Here is a 21,032-nt window from a genome sequence, read left to right as displayed (position 1 = left end):
CTCCCTCCATGCTTCTTCAGCAACTTCCCTTGCACATATGTAAGAGTTAACACGCAACAAACATTTCAGTGCCTGCTATGGGCAAAGTGCCTTCTTCTTCAGTGTTATTCCTTTGACCCTCACAACAACCCTGTGAGGTAGGTGTCATTATCCCCACTTTACAAATGAAGAAACGTAAACTGAAAGAGACTGACTTGCCCAGTGGCAGAGCTGGGATTCCAAGCCAGGCCTGCTGACTATCAAATGAGTAATGTTTCAAGTACCCCAGAGGAAGAACAAAGATTGGCACAAGTAGAAACTATGACTGTGTCTAGAATTTTGGAGCAGCAGGAGACGAGGTTCAGGAATAATAATTTCTTCTTCCTTTATCATTAAACAGCAATTATACTATAGTGTCCCATTATGAAATTCTAAAGGTAACAATACATCAGTTTATTCCACCCATTTTATACAAAAAAAAAAAAAAAAAAAACCCACAATAAAAATAAACCTGCGCTTATCACTGACTAAGAAGAGATAGTTAACTGGTACTCATCTACAGCAATCCTTTTGGTAAATAAAAAAAAAAGAAGAAAAATTTTTTTTTTTTTAGAGAGAGCTATAAAGAAGGCATAAACGTAAATGTACTGATTATAGTGTATGACAGGACCGGTGAATTTTGTGGAGATGATAAAAGTGGGTTGGTTACTATGGAAAGAGATTCAGTTTCAAAACCAGGTAATTACACAATCTAAACCAGGCACTTAAACCAAGAGAATGTACCACAAACCTATGCACTGGCTGCCTAAATTACATGAAGATGTTTTCTGGCATCTACACATACTTTAGACATAGATACAAATGGTAACAAAATAATTTTCCTCTCAATCCTGCAATCTTTGGTAACTCTGGAATATACTAAAACCTTTTTTCCATGCAAAATTATGTACTATACTTTCTAAATAAAATAAACTAAAATGAACACATTTTTCCATGTAAGATAGGCTTTAGGAGAAAAATCTTATTCTGAAAAGCTTTCAACCTTAGTTTGGCCCAAATCAACAATAATCTAAGGCTATATCTGCTCTACTGAAGCATTAAGATGTAAAAACCTTTGCAACCTAAATCCTTTTTTAAAGGCTTCTGAGGTCTCATATTCATTCAGAGTTATCATGAAAGAAGCTACAGAAATCTCAATGACGAAAGATGATTACATTTTATTTCTCTAGGAAAATTCCACAGAGGAATGGCTGAATTAGTAGGACCACTTCAGGCTGGTTCTGCCTATCATGTGTCTTGTTTAATGGAGCCAGACATTTTAAATTCTGTAGTCATATGACACTAACCACAAGTCTCCCAGACTTTTAGTAAAAACTCATGATTAAATCTTAACTGCAAACCTAACTTTTTAGTTTTAAAACTTACTCAGTTGCTACCAAACAATAAAAGGATTCAATGTTAAGGTGAAGATACAAAGGAAGAAGCCTATTTTACAGTTTACTAGAGGCCAAATTTTGTTCTGTGACTAAAATGTTTTAAAGATAGTTCCAAACATACATGTAGCAAATACTCAGTAAGTACCTGATTTTTAAAAGTTACTTTCGAAACTGTTTACAAAACTTTACAAAAATTACCTCATTAATCAGAGATATTCTTGTATATACTTGCCATGAATTGAATTGTGTCCCCCCAAAATATCTGTCAACTTGGCGAGGTCATGATTCCCAGTATTGTATGACTGTCTACCATTCTGTCATCTGATGTGATTTCCCTATGTGTTGTAAATCCTATCACTATGATGTAATGAGATGGATTAGCAGTTACACTGATAAGATCTACAAGATCAGAGAGTGTTTTAAGCCAATCTCTCTTGAGATATAAAAGAGAGAAGCAAGCAGAGAGACAATGGGGACCTCAAACCAAGAAAGAAGCACCAGGAACAGGGCATGTCCTTTGGACCTAGGGTTCCTGTGCAGAGAAGCTCCTAGACCAAGGGAAGACTGATGACAAGGACCTTCCTCCAGAGCCGACAGAGAAAGTCTTCCCCTGGAGCTGAGGACCTGAATTCAGGCTTCTACCCTACTAGGCTGTGGGGAAACAAATTTCTCTTTGTTAAATCCATCTATTTGTGGTATTTCTGTTACAGCTGCACTAGATGACTAAGACAGTATTATAATAATGCAGTGGTTATTTTAGAATATATGTTTGTAAAATTAAGATACCATTAAAAAAGATGCTTCCAAATAAAATAAATTATGAAAAAAAAAAAAAAGATGCTTCCAAACCCAGTCTCCAGTCATCAGTGGCATTTGGTCATGATGACCAAAATGACTGATCCCTCTTCCCCCATCAGTGCCCGGCACCTTGCCAGGCACATAGTACATATTAGTTATTTGAATACACGGATAAACACAAAGATCCTTTTAGCACATAACCTGATGTACGTAACTAGGCTGGAGAGTGAAACAGTGAAAAAATGTTCATTTCTTTGCCGAAGGTCAACCTAACAGTTCAGAAACAACTCCCGAAGCATAAAAAACTAACTCCTAGACACTAAAATTTAGTGGAGGAAGTCCTAGGATCCCTAAGAGTGATGAATGCAGGAAAATTCACCTCTTTCCTTTTTTTAAAAGTTCGTATTTTACCTACTAATTACTTCCTTTTCTAAGCAGCTGAAAAATGGCATCTGCTGGTTAATATGCCACCACATGTTCCCCAACAGCTCTCAGTTTTGTAAAAACCATCAGTGTCACTGCAGCTTGTCCCACCCTATACATGACCAAGATGTCATTGCTACTCAATCTTATTCTCCCTGGGCTGGTCCCTTACGAAGTGAGAGATGGGATCAATGAATCTGAACCCTTGTGAGAAATGAAAAAAGCACCCCTGATTTCTGAGAACTAATCTGACACTCACAGCTAAGCCCCAATGTCATTACAAAGGGATCTGACATTCAGAGATAAACCACTCTGTTCTCCTGTTGGACATAAACAATCTCACTCAATGCCTAACAAAGGAAGTCATTATGAGACCACGGAAAAGTGAGACAAAAAGGTCACTGTGCAACTCACAAAATGCCAAACATCCTTCCCTCTTGCTAAATGAGTGACAGCTGGTTCTTTACCAATCACTGCCTTATTCCTCACTCTAGTCTGCCCTTCCTACCAGATTTACTGAAGTTCTAATCAGATTTCTGACACTAGCTGGGCAATACCCAGGTTCAGGAACAATGTAACAGAAGACTCCAGGAAAATGCCAAGCAATAATAAAGTAAAAACTATGCATGTGGAAGAGGGTAACTTTTTTTTTTTTTTTTTTTTTAACGAAAGTACTCACCTCAACTACAAGAAAATCTGAAATTGGTTAGCAGTGAGAAGAAAACACAAAACAACACTCTCATATGCACTCTTCCTCTGAAAGGTTTTTTAAATGTGCACCATCTCCTGCTTTGTAGCTGAAATGTTGTTTTTGTTAAGTATTAATCACACAAAGATAGAGGTAAAAAAAAAACCGAGAATGCCAACTTAGGGCAAGTAAGTTTCTACAACACAAACAAATCTACTATAGACACTAAGGTAACTAAGCATTTTGTCAAAAAAATCTATTTTTTAAAGCTAATCTATTCATAACTATATATTTAACACAAAAGTTAAAAACTAGAAAAAGTTAAAAACTTGAGGGGAATAATAATAAATCACAAAGAAGCCCCTCTCCACTCCAAAGAAAAGGCAGGGAACACTTTTTTAACTGTCATATAAGACCAGCTTTCAAAAAACCTGTGAAAAATCACTGATAAAACTGGAAGGCTGGGAGAGGGGGTAAGTATACTCCAGTTCCTTAGGTTCCAACTGTTTCCTGCCTGGCCCTGGAAGTTCTAAATTTGAAGCTGCAGTCCGAGATCTCAAAAATAAAAGACATTCTCTTCAAAGATACCTCATTTCTTAGGAGTCTGTACTATGTGGGAGTTTTTGAATGAGAAAACGATGATTTTTACCACCACTACTCTCTATCTATTGCACAACTGAAGTGTGCACACATTCCAAGCTGATCTCACTTGTGAGACAGGCATTACCACTTCTTGCAGAAGGAGCAATGAGCAAAATCATTACTTGAACAAAGAAAACCAGTTTTTAAAAATATGTTCAAAGAAAATATATCATACCAAGTAATGCCTGTGTAACTCACTGGACTAAAATTAAGTTTGTGGTCTTCCAAAGCCTAGGTAGTAATGAGGTATTAACAGATATTTTAGGTACAATGGATTGGATTTTCATAGGCTCTATTTTAAAGTAGGTTTATTCCCCTTCACTGCATTTGTGTTAGGGTATTAGAAGTAATCCAACAGCAAGGCTAACCTTCACATTAAATCCAACCTCCACTGTAAATCGCTTCCCAATTTTTTTTTTTAAGAAATTCAGATTTATTGCAATATTCAATATTGGTGTAATATTCAAATGTGTAATTCAAATCTGATTCTAAAACAACGATCAAGGAAACATCACAACGTTGACTGCACTCTCTTTAAAATCTAGACCCCTACATTGTTGTTAGTTGCCATCGAATCGATTCCAACTCATGGTAAAGCCACGTATGTAGAGTAAAAAAACTGCTCAATAGGGTTTTCAAGGCTGTGTGACCTTTCAGAAGCACATCTCCAGGCCTGTCTTCCTACATGCCTCTGTGTGGGTTCGAACCGCCAACTTTTGAGCATTTAACCATTTGTGCCAACCGGGAAACCCTTCTAGATCCTAATAACAACACCAAACCTCTTTAAACCGATGAGAGAGTCCTTAACATACCTTCCCATCAAGTACTGAAACTCAACTCTACTGTACTGTCTTTCAAATATTTCTCATTTCATATGTTTTAATTTTTAGTGTCTAACCCTAAATCAGAAATGCACTTGTTTTCAGTACTGTATCATTACTTTATTTCCTTAATGCGGAAGAACAGCAAATGCTTACAAAGAAAGAAAAGTTCAAAATATAAAGAAAAAAATAATTTTAAACAATTCAAAGTTATTTTATAGTAACTGATTTAGTGATTTCTCTGCTAGAATTTAATAAACCAAATAAATGCCTCAGTGCCAACTAGTAAATACTCCTGAAGAATTTTAGTTTCAGTAACATTTTATTTTCATCCAGCAGGCCCCTGGTAACTTACATTTACATGGCACATTAAAACCATAAAACTAAAAACATCCTAAAAAATGATAATACACTTGAAAAAGATATACAGAACTCTCCCATAAATTCTTGGAAAATGAAATGATTTGACCATTACAAAAAAAAGTATAAAATATTAATAAAACCACCTAAAATAGTGCCTCATAAATATTTCCGTAATAAGTGAATAATATCATACACATTCTCCTCTTGTACCCCCGATCACTTGGTCTGCTGTGGAATATGCCCTCCACATTGATGTTGATGGGGACTTAATGCTACCTCAGTGTGTTGCCAGACCAAGACCCACAGTAACAAAGGCATTTTATGTTGTGACCTAGTCTACACACGGAAACAAAACGTTCATAAAGTAGTACCTCAGCCATACTATGCTTAAGGCACTCTTGATATTTTCTATTCTATCTCCTTTTTCAAACTTGTTAATCTAGAGCCCCTAAATTCATTTCATGACCTACTGATGGGTTAACGGAAAACACTGTGCGAGAGAAAACTGTCCCCATATATGTGACCACAAACTGTTAACGCAGTATGTTTTGTGTAAGGTAAATCTCATTGCCAGTAAAAACGCCGTTGCGATTTTAATAAAGCGTATCTACTGTCACAAATAAAAAACATTACACCAAACTTCTGAAGCATTACATTCAGGGCCTACAGAAAGAACAATGAAACTAGGTAGTGCCCTACCAACCTCAATCTAAGAATTCAAGTTGAAGAATCACTTAACTTACAAGGCTCTTTCATTTCTTATGTCTTCTTTAATATCATCCCGTTTCTCTTGGGATCACTTTGGCCCACATCTGCTACATCCTAGATAAAAATTTAGCTCCCTGCAACAAACTCCACCAAAGACTTTGGGAACAGAACAGGTTACACTCCAGCCGGTTTGCTTCCAAATGGCAAGTTTGATGGGGTGGGGGAGAGGATGATCTCAAGACCAAAACAGGTGACATTGAATTTCTGTATTTAAATCTTGTCTATTGGTACAAAAAAATATGTAGGATACTCTCCTAGACTACTAGCTTACTTCTGATCACATTACCCATCCAAGATGGCAAAAAGAAATGAGACTTAACCTGCTTATCCAACTTAATACTATATGGGGTTAGAAAATAATTCTTGTGATTTCAAGTTTGAGCAACAAGAAAAAGCCTGTTCTTCCTCCCAAGGAAAAATAAAAGTATGCCCTGATGAAATCTCTGAATACCAATGACTACAATCTGCTGCAGTGTGATGAGCTGTGAGAACTGTTTATTTTCAGGGTATTTAACATTCCTGTTCACGATGGTAACTGGCTTAATTCACAAAGTACACATGAAGAAATGAAAAAAAAAAACTAGAAAACTGTTGGAAATGATGTTTCAGAGAAGAGGCGAAGTCTTGTAAATTGGAATCAGCAAAAGAACCAAGCATGGCACCTTGACCAAGGTGGGTACAAGGTGGGTAGTCATTAAATATTTGATTCATCTAACACTTGAGGTAAAATCTGTACAAGACCTTAAACAAAAAAGGCTAGTTCTAAGTTCCTATTGCTGAATTTTTGTACATCTGAAAACATTACAAAAACATGATAACTTTGTTTAAATAATTTTGTTTTTGCCTGTAATAACTGAAAATGGCTGAAAAGCATTTAAATGAGAAAAACAAAATGCATTTCTGAAATAATCTTTATCCCTAAATAGGCAGGTGCTGAAATCAGCTATGGAAATGACAAAAATTGAGGAAATAATAGCTGACATTGATTGAATGCTCTTTATGTGGCAAGCATGAGTTAAGTTGTTGCTGCTGTTAGTAAAAAAGTAGTCATCATTTAATTCTCACAGATCAGCAACAGGTGAGTATTAATCCCCATTTTACAGAAGAAAGCAGATACACTAACACAACTTGCCCCAGCTTCACATGGCAGGAAATGGATGAGTGACTACACACAGGTTACAGAGCCTGTGACTGTGAATTATATGCAATACTGCCTCGTCAATGCTAAGTTTTGTTTTTGTTATTTTTAGTAGCAAGAGACTAGCAGATGAAGCTAATCAGAAAAAATTAAGAAAGCGTATCTTCAAATGAGCACAGTGGTAAATGAATGAAAGAAAGTAAGATGACCCCACACAAGGGACGGTGGGATGATAATTTATCACCTGCTGCTGTTGAGTCGATTCCGACTCATAGTGACCCTACAGGACAGAGTAGAACTGCCTCATCAGAAACCACAATATCATGAGGGAATTGCTTCAAGAACAGTAGCAAAACAGGAAAAATAATTTAATAAAAATATCTGTCAAAGGCTAAGCTGTCTAATAAAAAGACCAGGTAGGAAATTGATGCACATCGATTCCTGCTCTCAGCAACCCTACAGGACAGAGTAGAACTGCCTCTGAGGGTTTCCGAGGCTGTACTCCTCTGAGTGCTTAACTACTACACCACCAGGGCTTCAGGTAGGGAACAGGCATGAAGGGTGCTGAAAATTTTTCTTTATCTTTATCTGGGAGCATATAAATGTATAATAGGTAGATAAAATGTAAAAATGTCATATTACACACACTGTGTGTACAGTACTACAATTAATATATATTTTTTTTTAATTTTCAAAGATTAGGTGGGCTTTCAAACACCATTCAGTACCCAGAACAATAGGGTTAATAATACATATGATCTAATTTTAGAGCATACATTGACAAAACCATAGGATCATGGAATATATCCCATCCACTTAACCCTTATGATGATATATTCTCTTCCTCTAGGCTTCGCCTTGTTCACTGTCTTCTGCTTTTTGATCACCTACTATACTGCTGTTGTTAGTTCCTGTGCAGTCTTGCTCATGGCGACCCCATGTGTGCAGAGTACAACTACTCCAAAAGGTTTTCAAGGCTGTTACCTCTCAAAAGCAGATCGCCACGCCTGCCTTCTGAGGCCTCTCTGTGTGGGTTCAAATCACCAATCTTTTGGCTACAACTCAAGCACTTAAACTTCTTAACCAATGTGTCCACATGTGTAACTTACAGACTTTTGGGTCTTGCCCTAGAACATGAAACTAGGGTTAACAGAAAACCTAATTCAGGTTGCATATTATCAAAACCAACAATCCACACAACCTAAAAAGGAAATGCCTTCTGTAATTTCCCTGTTGGTGAGCTAAAATTGGTACAATTTAAGTGTAAAGAAGCCCAACAGCTCACACAACAGCCATTTTGTTATCTTTTAACAGTTTAAACTACAGGAAAAATTTCCATAATTAAAGCAAAATACAATGTCCTATTATCCTCCCCACTCCCTATATTCTAGACCTATATAAAATAAATCCAATCCCACCTGCAGACAAAATTCTTTGAATATTTAAAAATGACTATAACCATCTCCTAAACCCCTTTACAATTCCCGTATTTGCAGACCCATCTCCATTCTGACCATCTCTCCTCCACAATGAAGGCAAAGGGAGATGGCGATGCTAGCGCACAGATCGCAGGTTTTCAGCTTTGGAACATGATGGACAAGGAGAAAAACAAACAAAATGCATAACAGCATGCAGCCACTTTTTCAATGCATGTAGAATTTTGAAGATCATTCAAAAGTGACTGTGGCAGTACACTGACAAGGAACTGTCAGAAATTCAAGCCAGATTCAGAAGAGGATGTGGAAAAAGGAATATCACTGCTGAAGTCAGATGGATCTCAGCTAAAAGCAGAGAATACCAACCCTTTAGCCAGTCTAGAACTACCAACAAGGGGCCAGGCACTGGTAACGGGAAGGCTATCACAGAGCAACGGACTATGCTGTGGATTCGCTCAAAGGCAGTACAGGCCACAACTTCTGCTGTGCCTTCCAAGGGTTCCCAAGGGACCAATGCAATTCTGAAAAACACCAGCAACTTAAAGCTAACACAACTCACTGGACTACTCCAAGTAATATGTGATATTCTAAAACCATGCTAAGAAAGCAATATTCAGAATTATAGTTCTCATGGTGGGGGGCCTTAGCAGATTAAATTTGAGCAATTTAATAGTGCATTAAAAGAAATTAAGGCTATCTTATGAAATAATCTGTGGGGAAAAAAAAGCAAGAAAGAAAAATGGCCTAAAACTACTATTTCTTCTATAAATAAAAATTTTTATTCTGGTTTTACTTAAAAGACCAGCAAGATGGCTTATAACACTTTAAGTGTTCCTTAGAAATTCCTGAGATATGATTTAAATCAAACTTTAAAATGGTTTTCTGGCATACCATAAAAAAGTAAGTAAATAGCAAGGGTGGCTATGAAAAACAGTAATTGTTTTGGTACTTACCTCATTGCCAAATAATTTACTAATTTTATTTTTGGTGATGCTACACTTGAACCATATACTTTATTAAAGGGTGCGCCCACAAAAAATGCACAACTAAAGGGAAGAATCAAATACATATTCTACATATATTTAATACCATCCATCTGTCAGTTTGTCACATTGTGGTGGTTTGCCTGTTGCTGTGATACGGGAAGCTTTGTCACCCGTATTTCTACTATGCTGGGAATGACAACTTGAAGAGGGATGGCATCGCGTTCATCGTCAAAAAGAACATTTCAAGATCTATCTTGACGTACAACACTGTCAGTGACAGAGTGATATCCATAAACCTATAAGGAAGAACATTTAAAACAGCTATTATTCAAATTCAAGCACCAACCGCTAAGGCCAAAGATGAAAAAATCGAAGCTTTTTACCAATTTCTGCAGTCTGAAATTGATCGAACACTTAATCAGGATGCATTGATAATTACCAGTGATTGGAATTCAAAAGTTGGAAACATAGAAGAAGGATCAGTAGTTAGAAAATATGGCCTTGGTGACAGGAACGATGCTGGAGATCACATGATTGAATTTTGCAAGACCAACGACTTCTTCATTGTAAAAACCTTTTTTCAACAACATAAACAGCGACTATACACATGGACCTCGCCAGATGGAATACACAATAATCAAATCAACTACCTCTGTGGAAAGGCACAATGGAAAAGCTCAAAATCATTAGGACAGGAGCAAACCACAGAACAGACCATCAATTGCTCATACGCGAGTTCAAGTTGAAGCAAATTAAAACAACTCCACAAGAGCCAAAATACGAACCTGAGCACATCTCACCTGAATTTGGAGACCATCTCAAGAACAGATTTGACCGAAGATCAGATGAGCTGTGCGAAGACGCAAAGGACATCATACATGAAGAAAGCAAAAGGTCATTAAAAAGACAGGAATGAAAGAAAAGACCAAAATGGACATAGAAGAGACTCTGAAACTTGCTCCTGAACATGGAGTAACTAAAGCAAACAGAAGAAATGATGAAGTAAAAGAGGTGAGCAAAAGATTTTAAAGGGTGACTCTAGAAGACGAAGTGAAGTAGTATAATGAAATGTGCAAAGACCTGGAATTAGAAAACCAAAATGGAAGAAGAAGGTTGGCATTTCTCAAGCTGAAAGAAGTGAAGGAAAAATTCAAGCCTCAGGTCCCATTTCTGAAGGATTCTGTGGGAAAAATACTGAATAGCACAGGAAGCACCAAAAGAAGATGGAAGGAAAACAGAGTCACTGTACCAAAGAGAAATGATCAACATTCAACCATTTCAGGAGGTAGCATATGATCAAAAACCAATACTACTGAAGGAAGAAGTCCAAGCTGCACTGAAGGCATAAGCAAAAAACAAGGCTTCAGGAATTGACGGAATACTAATTGAGATATTTCAACAAACAGATACAGCGCTGGAGGTGCTCACTCATCTATGCCAAAAATTTTGAAAACCGGCAACTTGGTCAAATGACTGGAAGAGATCCGTATCTGTGCCCATTCCAAAGAAAGGTGACCCCACAGAATGCAGAAAGTATCAAATATCATTAATATCACATGCATGTAAAATTTTGAAGATCATTCAAAAGTGACTGTGGCAGTACTCTGACAAGGAACTGTCAGAAATTCAAGCCAGATTCAGAAGAGAATGTGGAAAAAGGAATATCACTGCTGACATCAGATGGATCTCAGCTAAAAGCAGAGAATACCAGAAAGATGTTTACTTGTGTTTTATTGACTATACAAAGGCATTCAACTGTATGGATCATAACAAATTATGAATAACATTGTGAAGAATGGGAACTCCAGGACACTTAGTTGTGCTCATGCAGAACCTGTACATAGACCAAGAGACAGTCGTTCAAACAGAGCAAGGGGACGCCGCATGGTGAAAAATCAAAAAAGGTGTACATCTGGGTTGCATCCTTTCACCATACTTTCAATATGTATGCTGAGCATACAATACGAGAAGCTGGACTATATGAAGAAGAACGAGGCATCAGGATTGGAGGAAGACTCATTAACAACTTGCTTTATGCAGATGACACAACCTCGTTTGCTGAAAGTGAAGAGGACTTGAAGCACTTACTGATGAAGATCAAAGACCACAGCCTTGAGTATGGATTGCGCCTCAACATAAAGAAAACAAAAATCCTCAAAACTGCACCAATATGCAATATCATGATAACCAGAGAAAAGACTGAAGTTGTCAAGGATTTCATTTCACTTGGATCCATAATCAATGCCCATGAAAGCAACAGGCAGGAAATCAAGCAATGTATTGCACTGGGCAAATCTGCTGCAAAAGACCTCTTTAGAGTGCTCAAAAGCAAAGATGTCACTTTGAGGACTAAGGGGCACCAGACCCAAGCCATGATATTTTCAATCACCTCATATGCCTGAGAAAGCTGGACAATGAATGAGGAAGACCGAAAAAGAGCAGATGCCTCTGAATTATGGTGCTGGCAATGAATACTGAATATAGCATGGGCTGCCAGAAGAACAAACAAGTCTGTCTTGGAAGAAATGCAGCTAGAGTGCTCCCTGGAAGCGAGGACGGTAAGACTTCACCTCATGTACTTTGGACATGTTATCAGGAGGGACCAGTCCCTGGAGAAGGGTATCATGCTTGCCAAAGTAGAGGATCAGCAAAAAAAGAGGATAACCCTCAAGGATTGACAAAATGGCTGCAACAATGGGCTCAAATATAACAACGACTGTGTCGCTGGTTCAGGACCAGGGAGGGCTTCGTTCTGTTGTACATAGGGTCATTCTGAGTTGGAACCAACTCAGCAGCACCTAACAACAACAACAACATATTTATCGAATTTCATTAGCCCTTTCCAAAGCTCAGAATTTTAACTTTAAAAAAGCTCACGTAACAGTTGAATGCATCATATGTAATAAGCCTAATACAGTGTCAATAGTTTAAACAATCCATGATAGAGAATTCCAGCAGAAATCAAATTACAGAGCATTTGATAAATATAAAGATGTAAAGATTTTTTTCTGCAAATCAACTGCCTACATTATTAATCATATGGATTTGTCACTGTCAAAAAACTGAAACCCTTACACACACAAGTGTCTAAGAATTGGTGTGTCTCAATTATAACATAAAATGACAGTAGCAGCATACAACTCTGCCGTCAGTTAAGCCACAGGTTTACTGTTAACACTTTTTTTTTACACAGTATGTACGATATTTTAAATAAGAGACAGAATGAACAAAGTTCAGTATAAAAATTAAAAACAATTTCTGTAAAATGTGAATGTGCCATGTAAAATGAGTATTTCAGGACCTCACTCCACTAATTTTTTTCAAATAACAAACCTAAGAAATCTTTTTCTCTCTTATAATATACCCAGATATGTACGAGCATAGGAGAAATTACTGAGTCTATGTGATCCAGACTTTTTAGAAAAGCACAGCATGTAAGAACCTTAAACAAACTTTTCCTCAAAACACATATCTAGAGATAGAAAAAAATGGTGTTCCTACGTAAAATGGGTCCACATGGTTGTCTAGATGATCAAATGAGATGTTTTTTAAGTTCTTTTAATATGAAAACCTACGTTAGTGGAAAGTATTACTCTGCTTCAGGCTATTTTAATGGAAGCTGGTTGTTTTTGTGTTTTTTTCTGGGGCGGAAGAGACAGGACTTTGTGGAATGTTTTGTAAAACCCTGTATAAATAAACTAGGTCCACTGCCATAAACAATGTGGCTTGCCAATTTTACTTTAAAAAGTAAAATTATTTCCAATCAAAAGCAGCAGAATTTTTGGAACACTCAGACTTTGTAAGCTTGTCTTCACACTGTTCAAAAACACATTGCTGAACCAAATGAGCTCCTTTATGGAGAGGTTTTTCTCTTTATTAAAAACCAAGCTCTGACTTGTAGTGATGCTGTTTTCTGTGGTGTGAAGAGTCTTCCACCAGAGCCAATTTCAAGCTACCAGCGTAACAGATGACACCACAGCAGGAGGTGGGAAGAGATGTGCAGAACTCTCATAAAAGTCTGCCCGAGCTGTCTCCAGTACACCACAATCTATATCCCCAGTACCTACCCGGGTCCCTGGTACACAGTAGTTGCTAAGTATATAAATATATAGTAAATGAATGAAAATGGATAGATCAGTGCAAACTTTTCACCATCACTGGAGAAGCAGCTCAAGGTGATGAGGAAATGTGGTATCTGTACATGTGAGTAGCATGTTTTGGTTGACATTCTTATCCAGCCTCGACGTAGAACTGCATGAACGCTTGTCACATAACCAAAAACAGCTGTACTCTTGTAAACAGGTACAACCCAGCTATTTTAAACTCATCCCAAAACATTTCAGTACATTAGAGTCAATTACTAAGGGTATACCATTTCATAGCAGAAACGGCTTATATGTTAACATGTTCAAGCTTCTGAACTTGTTATTACAAGTGGGGTTATTAAATTGGTGAGACACATTTGTTTAAAAAAAAAAAAGGCAAATGCAGTCAGGAAGGGGCATACAAGGACTTATCAAAGGTACTAATATTCTTTTTCTTAAGCTATGTGGTGAGTAGTCAGGGGGTTCTCTTCCTCTCTATGGGTACTATATTTGAAAACTGAAAACAGACCCTGCCTCCACAGTAAGTTTCAGTATAACTCATCAAGTCCACGTTCTATTTATGCACCTTAGTATGTATCTTATAACCCATCTGCACATTGAAATTTTGACTCTGGTTTTTTTGTTGTTAAATATGTCCTATATTTAAAACCCATAACCTATGTGGAGAGTTTAAAGAAGAATGTTAGAATGAACTTGAGTACCTAAATTAGTTCCCTCTACCCACACTCCTCACCCCCCCCCCCAAAAAAAAAACTCTACTTCATAATCCTGTCATTACAGCTCAGGAATACACTGCTAAATCCATACTGACATTACTTCTAAATTATAAAAGAGGCACCTTAACACAGTGGTTAAGAGAACAAACTCTGGAGTTGGACATCCTGGGTTTGAATCCTAGCTCCACCTCTCACAAACTACATGACCTTGGGCAAGTTTACATAACTTTTTCATGTCTTGGTTTACTCATCTGTAAAGTGGGGAACAAACAGTAGTTATCTCGGAGGGTTATTTGGAAGATTAAACAAAGTACTTAGAACATGCCTGATATACAGTAAGTTGAATGTGTCAGCTACTGTTACTGCTAAAATCGAGAATGTAAAACAAAATGAAAACCCTGGTGGCGTAGTGGTTAAGTGCTATGGCTGCTAACCAAGAGCTCAGCAGTTCAAATCTGCCAGGCGCTCCTTGGAAACTCTATGGAGCAGTTCTACTCTGTCCTACAGGGTCACTATGAGTCGGAATCGACTCAACGGCAGTGGGTTTTTTTTTTTTAAACTGGATTCTTTTTCAGAGTAGAATGCCTCTCACTAAAATTTATTTCAGTGTTTCTATTCATATTTTTAACCATTTCGCTCAATCATCAGTACCAAGTGATCTCCTCCTAATTCTATACTGACAAAACTATCCTTCTAACACTTACATAACTCATCTCACATATTATCCAACACCATAAAGTTTGTGTGAACATCTTAGCTTCCCTACTAAATGTTTAAAAGCATGAGGGTAGAGGTCATGCCTTCTAGGAAATTCTGTATCTACAGTAACTTGCATACAGTATATCTTCATTATTTATTGAATAAATAGATTTTGATGGGACTATTTCACTTGGAGTCGGATGCAAAAAATCAGTGACCTAGTGGTTCATTTAGACTCATGACGTTTAAAATATTTTAATCCTGCCTATACTGTAATTCAGACTAGCAAAAAAAAAAAAAAGATAAATGTGTATAAATTACACTGATTTGCATATGCTTTTGTAGTAAGTGGACATATACATGGTACTTCTCAATGCTGCAGTATATTCAATTTCATAAATGTCTATGTTTTCTACCTGGGAACCAACCAAATAACTCTCTGAGTAGCAAATCTTTTGATAACAGACCTAAACCAGTTTTAAGCCTTAAAAATACTGATTACTTTTCTCTTGGTAACTTCTTCGTTTTTCAAGAAGCATAAGAACAATCTCGAAAAAGACACTAAAAAGTAACTATAAATTCCGCAGTCAAAAATCCGGTATCACAGCTCTGCCACGCAGAAGGACCCTGTATGCTTAAAGCTCAAAGATTAGGCTGAGAAGACACGGCAGGACTGCCATGGAGAAGACAGCACAGCCTTAATTTTTGGTGTTCCAGAACAAAGGACAAGTTGTAGGGAAGATTTCCGATATAAGGGGACAAGCTTTCTGAAAACATGAGCTGCCTAAAATTGGAAAAGGAAATCACGTGAGGTAGTGAAAACTATATAGTTGAAAATGTGGGTAGACAACTGGCTTTCTAGAATGATGTAAAAAAGAGCCTGATAAAGACTTGGACTTGTGATCACAAAGCTCCCTTTTAGTTAGATGCTCTCAGATTTTCTTAACACTTCACCTCCAAAATGATAACCTAATACACAACCTTACCAATGTTGCAGGAATAACTGGCTTACTTGACAGCCGCTGGGGGAACTGACATTTTACAAGCGGGAACGGCCGATCCCTACTGGTTTCACTTTGTGTCCCAATTTGCTCTCTCCAAATAGCTAAATGAATTAAGCTCACTTCAAATTTCATTAAGAACTTCATATCATCCCTTAAGACAATTGGAGATCCAATACTGCCTTTATCTCCAACTTACCAAATGGAGGATTGGAAAATTATAGAAAGATTCCTTTTTTTAATATTCATATTTGTTCCATGTACTCACTGAGATACAAAGAAAAAAAGTCACAACTCTAGAGCAAGTGAATACTTTTTTAAAAGAAATAAAAGACACGTTAAAACAAAAACCCTGACTGTACACAGAGGTTCATGAGACCTTTATGTATGTTTAAAATTTTTCATAAGTAAAAACTTAAAATAAAAAGAACCCCCACTTAAAAAATAAAATTCGACTCTCATCTAATTAATACAGATACGATACTGGTGTATTTTTTAAGCTACGGGAAGAACAGGTAATGATTCAGCATCGACTTAACTTCATCCAAATTCACTTGGATTTAAATCTGAAAATGTTTAACTGCTAATTAATATCTCATTAAGCAAATGTGATCAAAAACACTGACTTGAAATATGGGTTAAATATTTGAAGAGCCTTTCTCTTATAAAGTATCAACATTGTTTGCTGTGAAAAAGTTGTAAATTTGACAAGCTTTTAAGCACTATTTAAAAAGTCTGATTACCAAAACTCAAAAAGCATCATTTCACTGGAACTTGGGATTGAAAAACATTATCACAGAGCAGGTTTTCTTCTTTTTCTTAATCCAAGATGTCTAGTGGCTTTATATCAGACTACACGGTTATTATAGTCCATTTTAAAAACAAAATGTTCTGATATCTTAAAATTACTTTTAATAAATAAAATTTTGTTTCCTCTATATTTCTGAGGATTTTCAAAGCCTAGATAAAATTCTTTACCTTATTTATGTTTAACTATTAAGGCTTCTACAGCAGAGAGGAAAGATGGAAGATGACTGTGGCATTAGGCTGGGAGTCAAAAGTAAGATTCTAGTTCTGGCTCTGAACCTATTTTACCTTGAACGTGTCACGTAGGCCTTTTGGGTCATCATGCTCATCCATAAAATGACTCACACTAAATGATTTTAAGAATCCTCCTAGTTCTAGAGTACTTAATACAAAATGAAGACCTTCACAGTTGAGCATACTTCCTCTACAAGACAGGTGCTGTATCCTTATGCTAGTTACGGTAATCAAGTATTGTGGGTGAAATTGAAGTTCATACAAACTGTGCAAAGCCAGAAATGTTTGAGCAAATGTGATCAAAGACACCGGCTTGAAATATGGGTTAAATATCTGAAGAGCTTGTCTCTTGTCTATACAGTATCAACATTATATGTTGTAAATAAAGCTAAATAAAAAGTTATAAAAAACTTACAATTTAACTGAGAAAACTAATTCTGCTGGCTCTTGACAGAAAGGGAAATTTCCAAATAGTAATTTCTTAACACCCGATATCTGTTGCACCCACTCTCCCATTCTGCATTTTGTGTCAGGGGAAGATTTTACTTTTTTGCCATATTGAAAACAAGAGTATGCAGTAGAAAGTTCTTGAGAAAACTGCCTTCTTCCTAATTAATAATAAACTAATGGGATTTAGTTAGAAATGTAAACGTTTTTGTTTTGGTGTTTGTATTGCTTATGTACAACACAGTTATTTCCACTGAATTTATACACTTAGCATTATACTGGTAAGCTTTCAACTTCCCCACTTCATGAAGTCAAAAACTAAGCTAATCAAAGTGAAATATGGATTTCCCTAGTAGCATGGAACAATTCATAAAGGTTAATTTATAATTTTGAAAAAGTAAAAAAGCAATCCCTCCCAAATTTAGTTATGAGTGGGCCACTGGTACAAATGTGTTTATACTAAAAAACCAACTACTGTCATAAACAGCAATATTGAGAAGTGTAGTTACTGACGCCTCTACCTTGTCACATATTGTAAAATGATTGCCAGCAGACTGTGAACTATCGAAATAAAATTATTTTGTCAGTATGCTGGGGAAAGGTATCTTGGGTACAAAGGATAGAAAAAGGAATACGACCCTAAAAGATGCATACAGAAAAGCAAGTAACTGAGGAGAGAGGCTCCCATGTGGCTAGGATGCTTGTATTTAATTTATAGCTGAAAGAATTGAAAGATATTTTTAGTAAAAAAAAAAAAAATCTAGAAAATGACTGTGGACCAGAAGGAGAGTTTGGCTTTTTTTTGAAGAGCCTGACAGAGATGGTGTAGATGTAAAAAAACTGAATGGAGATATAAGCCAGTGTTGCGGTGTTGTGATGATTTAGCCACAAACGCCTTTCCTATTTAAATATCCCAATCAGTACTGTTAGGACACATACCTCGGAGAATTCTTTCCTCATGGCAACGAAGAAAGTCCCAGATTCTAACAGTGCCGTCATCAGAGCATGTAGCAAATTTATTATCCGTGGGTGAGAAACTGTTACATGAAGACACACAGTGGGGGAAAGAAGTCAGCATTTAACGGATTATCTGTGCTTCTCAGACAGGGAAAAATAAAACACTGTGCTGAGTTATAAACAGGAGAGGAGAGTATTCAACAGTGAAGAAGCCGTTAATAGAGAATAGTGTCAGCTAACATATGCATCTCATCAAAAAAAATAACCAACTGATTGTTCCTTAGTCTTCAATAATCAATATTCAGAGAACTTTACAAGTGTATCATCAGTACTAATTAAACCCATGCTCCCCACAGTATAGTATTTCTGTCATACCATCCAAAAAAAAAAAAAAAAAAGTGTTTAAGGCAAGTTTTAGTGTTGAAACTAAATGAATTCTATTTCTACAATATTCCTATAAGCAGTCTTTTAAATGACATAGAAATACTGCTCAAAAATTAACATCACCATCTACCTCAGGTACTTTATGAAATGATAAGCTGCAAAAACTCAGGCAGGCTACTAAAAGACCGGTTGCTAAACATCTCTACATGTTATTTCCCATTTATTCAAAAGGTCTATGGAAAACTTTCACACTTTCTTCCTGGCAAGCTATCCCGTGAATGTCGCTCCTTTTAAGATAGCGGTGTGACTTGTGTTTAAAGCCAAAGAACCTGCTGCGAAGGGGGAGGCATTTTCTCCTCCCTGTTGTGAAAGACCATCGAGTTAAGAATTCCCCTGAACTTCTGAATTCAGTAAATAAGACCAACAGCGGAAGCTCAACGTACAGGCATGACACTAGGGCAAGGCCTATATAACCCAAACATGTTTATCCAACAATTTTTGTTAAAAGATTCCGAAAGCAGAAAAAAAGTGACTGCGGTGATGTTTCTATAAAGACGTCAACCTCCTCCCACGTATGGGTGGCACCACAACCTTAAAGAATGCTGCTTAGCTTTATTCTGAGCCTTTATTCTGAGGCTGCAGCAATTCTTCAGGCTTCTTCTTTTTTTTTTTTTTCTTTTTCCTTTTCTCCTTTTTTCAGTTTTACTTTACATATCTCATTGATATGTAAAAATATACAACTCACTGAAAATATTTTAAACTCCACTTATTGTACATTTGCATAACTGATGTTATCAACAGTGAATCAGAAGAAAAGTCCTACAGTCTTCTTGACAATGCTCTGGTTACAGCTTCAAAGCTTGAAGAACCCATGATTAATCCGTTAATGCTTGCCACATCCAGAGAGTTATCTGTGATGGATTTAGTCCTACTACACTTTTCTTTTGAAGTCGTGGCAGAACCAAGCCAACCAGTTCTTCATTTAAGCCCTTTTTCTTGTATTTTGTGTGAACTCTGAAAGTGTTTTCTGTAGGCTTTAGATTTTATTCAGTTATGTAATTAAAGACTGAATTCTTTATTTAGAATGAAATATTCTTGTCTTACACAGTCGGTAATAAAAAGCAATAACGTATACACATTATTAACCATAAATGAAGAGAGAAAACCAGTGCAAAAAATGCGGCAGACAGTACATCTCTAACATATTGCAAAGGCAGATACCAGGACCACACTACTTCAGAAAGGTGCCAGCAAAATGGTGAATGTGTGAAAACAAAGAAAAATATCGTGTTCATAGGGTGCAGAAAGATTCCCAGAATCTGACAGAGCCCATGCATCTCTGCACCGAGAATACACTTAGAGAATAGTTCAACCATGACAATAGGGACTACAGAAAATGGTATATTGTGTATAAACCTGGCCTCTCTAATCGCCTCCTTATGTGCCTGGAACATCTTGACGTTGTTCATGTTCGACTGCCAGTATTTCACATATCCTCCATGATCTGCTGTCAACATCCACATGTCATTATGTGACCAAGTCATGGCCCTCACTGGGCTATCGTGAGCCTGTAAAAGCAGAAAAATACCTGTAAGGTATTGTTTCAAAGGATATGTGATCCAAGGCATACAGGAGCATAAATTAACTCACAGCAATGATTTGTCCAATTTTAAGTTTAATAGTGCCAATAAAGTGGGTGTATCTCAAGTACTTTCACAGGATGATCTGACGATGTATGAGTCAGAATCAACGTGACAGCAACGGGTTTGGATTTTGGTTACCTGTAATATTGTCTCAAAATTGAAAGTAAGTCCATTCCACAAGGTGAATTCTCCACTAGAAGCTCCAGTTACCAACCGTCTTCCTTCTGGAGTCCACTAGAACAGAGCAAAAGGCAGGTTATACAAGGTGACAAACCCTCAAACTTTACTGATTTTTAGAACATTTGTAAGTCTTCACTTCTAAAATAATTAACATTAAGTAGAAGATACTGGCCTTTGCTTTAGTGTAGCTCAGATTTACAGCAAGTACTTTATCAAGAAAAGAACTTATATAAACATAAAGCAGGGCAGTTCTAGCTCATTAACTTATTGAGAACAGTAAGTACATTATGACAAGCTGGTTAAGTTATACACTTGCATGCACCCTAAAAAGCATTTAGAAACAAAACATGCAAAGACTTCATTTTCTTAGGATTTCTTAG

General features: G+C 36.8%; 1 protein-coding gene across 9 annotated transcripts in view; it reads right to left on the bottom strand.

Moving 5' to 3' along the window:
* WDR33 (WD repeat domain 33) overlaps positions 1–21,032 on the bottom strand; it is a 124,865-nt gene that overhangs the window by 46,592 nt on the left and 57,241 nt on the right. For 7 of the 9 annotated variants that reach the window (XM_023556085.2, XM_003416707.4, XM_064287335.1 and 4 more), the window contains 3 exons: positions 20,611–20,706; positions 20,246–20,397; positions 18,428–18,525 (listed from right to left, as the gene is read on the bottom strand). In XM_023556085.2, coding sequence (XP_023411853.1) covers positions 18,428–18,525; positions 20,246–20,397; positions 20,611–20,706 — 346 coding nt within the window. Of the gene's footprint in view, positions 1–9,551; positions 9,775–18,427; positions 18,526–20,245; positions 20,398–20,610; positions 20,707–21,032 lie in introns of those variants that run through there. The other 2 variants (XM_010596408.3, XM_064287336.1) reach the window with 2 other exon arrangements.

Source organism: Loxodonta africana, chromosome 6 (genome assembly GCF_030014295.1).
Source record: "Loxodonta africana isolate mLoxAfr1 chromosome 6, mLoxAfr1.hap2, whole genome shotgun sequence".
In the NCBI taxonomy this organism is placed as follows: Eukaryota; Metazoa; Chordata; class Mammalia; order Proboscidea; family Elephantidae; genus Loxodonta; species Loxodonta africana.
The sequence above is the reverse complement of the archived record's forward strand: the minus strand, read 5'-3'. Positions and strand labels throughout refer to the sequence as shown.